The sequence below is a fragment of the Raphanus sativus genome, unplaced genomic scaffold (assembly GCF_000801105.2).
Source record: "Raphanus sativus cultivar WK10039 unplaced genomic scaffold, ASM80110v3 Scaffold0060, whole genome shotgun sequence".
NCBI lineage: Eukaryota > Viridiplantae > Streptophyta > Magnoliopsida > Brassicales > Brassicaceae > Raphanus > Raphanus sativus.
The window spans coordinates 1-3,428 of NW_026615383.1; the positions used below are offsets into that span (position 1 = coordinate 1).

Genomic DNA, 3,428 nt, shown 5'->3' on the forward strand with positions numbered 1-3,428 from the left:
ATGTTTTGATAATTATACACTTAACAAAATTTTCTCTTACATTTACAAAATTTGATTTAATATATTTTATCAAAAAGATATAACTTAAAGAATATATCAAAATTGTAATTTTAAATATATACATATATATTACTAAATATACATTTAATAATTTTTTTTAATCTTAACAAAATTTGTATTTTAAAATAATTTTAAATTTTTTATTTCGGCACATGGTGTAGGAAAACACCTAGTTGAAACACATTTATCCGAAAATAAAAGTATCCAACTGAAAAAATTTGAAACTGAATCTAAACAAGATTTCTTAAATACCCAAACAAAATTTGGAACAGAAAAACTAGAACTGAATGAGAATAAAATCAATAACCTGACAGTAGGCTGACGTACTAACTACTAAAGCACATGCACACCCTTTTTGCGACTTGCTACAGTATTAACTGTATCATCTTTAAGAGAGTTGAAAGGATCTGCTCGACCACGATTTTAAAAACTCAAAACGGCACTAATTTTCCATAGATAAAAAAAAATATATATATATGTAAAGAAAGGTCTTCAGTTAACTTCAGTTTTGGAAGGACATGGAGTTCTCATAATGATCAGAAACAGACACAGAAAAAGAATCAGAAACAGAATCAGAAAAAGAAGTATGGTCCTTCTTAAGCTTGGACATAGGCAGTCCTTCAATTGTAACACTTCTCATGCTTTTTTCCTCCAAATTGTAATAGAAAAGACGAAAGGGATCAGACAACTCTTTCGCAACCAGACAAACCTCGCCGGTTGAAAAAGTTTCCATGACCTTGAAGTCAAGCCCAGCAGCAGATTCAGGCAAAGCAAAAGTGTTCATAGACCAAACCTCTTTCTCAGCATCTTCTAGAACCCACAATCGAAAACTACCCTCACGAGGATTCTCCACCACTCCAATTCTCCCTCTGTAGTTGATTAAAGTTTTATCCGTAAGAACCCATGGTCCAGCAAGCCACATACTATGATAACTCGTCGGTACAAGTCTGCTTGGTACTTTGATGATGGGGTGAACGTTTCAAGCCTAACATCAAATCTCCCAACTATAGAATTATGCGGGTGATCAATATCCGTCAAATAGGCCCCGTAGTATATGGTTCCGTTCATATACAAACCCTTTGTACAAACAACGTGGGGATATGCTACTACACACGGAGCTTCTCTCCATGTTTCTTCTCCTCCCAATACCGCAACCTTGTGCTCAAATCGCCTAGATGGCCAATTATCAAGGGCAAGCACTTTGTATTGATCTCCAACAGGATCGTACCCCAACATATATACGGGGCATCCAAAAATTTCTTGAGTATCTTTGAATTTGAAATTGGGAAAAGTATGCACTGTCCTTGTTTTGCTAGGGTTACAAATTCCCACGTCCTTGGAACCGGCCCCGACGCAGATCAAGCCCTGACATGCGTTATACACCTTTTTGCCTTTAGTTTTGACTAGGACCAGATCTTTGTTAGAAGTAGAAGAGTGTGAAGGTGCGTTTGGGTTAGGCGTCGAGGCTACCAGAATCTTTTCTCCGTAAAAATCGGCAAAGACAATGAGGAGACGAGGAGGAGCTGTGATATTCAAGTGCCTGTTTCTGAAGTCTCGGCTGGTGATGATAGATGACCAAAGCTTGGAGACGCATCGAAATCTCAATAGAGATTTCAAAGGCAACCCTAAGAGTATATTGGTCTGAAGATCAAGAGGGATGTAGATCGGTTTCATAGTATAGATCGTTGCCTGCTTGGGACAGAAGCTTTGTGTCTTTACGGAACCGAACCCTAAAAGAAAAGACGACCCTAGTTACCAATTAACTACGACGTATTTAACAAAATGGTTCAGAAACTTTTCACATCTTAACATGGGCCTCAACGAAGTAGGCTTTAAAGTTTAAATTTGATAAAAATAAAGTATGCTTTGCTTTAAACGATTTTTTAAAAGTATGCAACAAAGAAGATATATAATACAACCGCTAGTTGGCAACATAAGTTTGTCGGTTATTCATAAATTTAATTTATAAATATAAATGTACAATTCGCTAGTATAGTTTGGTAATCCATATTAATAGCATGATTTGAAAATGTAGATGAATGTATATTTAAAGAAGGCATAGCTTCAAAGTAATAAAGTAGAAACCTAACTAAGGCCTACGAGATAAGATAGCATATGGAAAAGAAACAACTCTAGAGATGTTAATGTCTTTCTTAAGACTTAGAAATATACCTTAATGTCTTTTTAAAAACTTAGAAATATACCTTATTGTTTTTTTTTTACATCTAGAGATTGTGCTAAAATGAAATAAAATACACACTAACCATTGATTAAAACTACCTGCTTCACCTCGCCGCATCAGAGACGCCTAAAATCAGACTATGTTCTGCATATCTGAAGACACGTGCCTTTGGTGCTGGCTTCAGTTTTCTATCCTGAAGACTCTGCCAAACCACTTGTCACGTTAACCCCACCAGAAAACATGAACTGGTCCCGAGTCCTGACCATAACACATTAACACTACAATTTTATTTACAAAGTATTCAAATTATATTTTACATTTCTAGTTAAAAAATCATAAATTTTCCATTCAAAGTCTCTAAAAATTTACAATTTTCCGATATTTTTTTCATTATAACTAAGAATTGGAACAAGACTGATGAATTACAAACTTACAACTTACTAAGCCTAAGTAAATTAATGCAAAAAGCTGAGATTAAATAACATTAATCAGAACCAATTCCCTTTTTTCTAGTTTTGACTGTATAGCCTATAAATCTCATCATGTAGAGCTCTGACCAGACCCGATCCGAATACCAGAAGCAACCGGGTCAGATGCAAACAGTTATCATGAACTGTTCACCTAAGACGAGCCTCTGTTTTTTCTTTCTCTTCATCTCTCAATGTGTCGCACCGTTACTCTCAGTACTCCGACGCACCACCTGATCACCATCCTTCACGTCATCATCACCATCTTCATCATCGTCACAAGTACAGCTCTTTTCAGCCGGCGTCGCCAAGTAAGTGGGCTTGACGTCTCCGGCCATAATCACCAAGAACTTCTCCGGCAAAGGTACAGCCTTCACCGCTTTATCGGGTTTCACATCTCCGGCCTCAAGATCTCTCTCTCTGCTCTGGTCCTCCTCACCGTCGAGATAACCGGAGAGACGCCAGTAAGAGCAGGCGAGGATCAGAAGAGCGAAAGCGATGAGACCAAGCATCGCCGCTAAACCACCGAAAAGATAAGGAACAGGTGAATGCCACGGCGAGTGAGGTCCTCCCATGGCTGTTCTGTTCCCGTCGACGTTTTCTCTTGGAGGGTAATATTGTCTTCCTCCCATTTTCTTATGAACTTAGAGAAAGAGAAAAAGGTGGTTCTGAGTTTTTTCTTTTCTAGATAGAAAATGTTTTTGGTGAGAGGAGGAGAA

At 37.5% G+C, this 3,428-nt stretch overlaps 2 protein-coding genes across 2 annotated transcripts; both read right to left on the reverse strand.

The window, feature by feature from the left end:
- Positions 1–516: 516 nt before the first annotated feature.
- Positions 517–2,465, reverse strand: LOC130500928 (putative F-box protein At3g47150). The gene is given in 3 exon segments (XM_056995842.1): positions 517–1,027; positions 1,030–1,790; positions 2,341–2,465. Coding segments are annotated over 3 exon segments (1,245 nt in total). The 5' UTR covers positions 2,360–2,465; the 3' UTR covers positions 517–562.
- Positions 2,466–2,606: 141 nt separating this feature from the next.
- On the reverse strand, positions 2,607–3,428 carry LOC130500929 (protein GLUTAMINE DUMPER 3-like). Its single transcript, XM_056995843.1, has one exon. It carries the CDS (start codon positions 3,339–3,341, stop codon positions 2,901–2,903), a length of 441 nt encoding a protein of 146 aa, XP_056851823.1. The 5' UTR covers positions 3,342–3,428; the 3' UTR covers positions 2,607–2,900.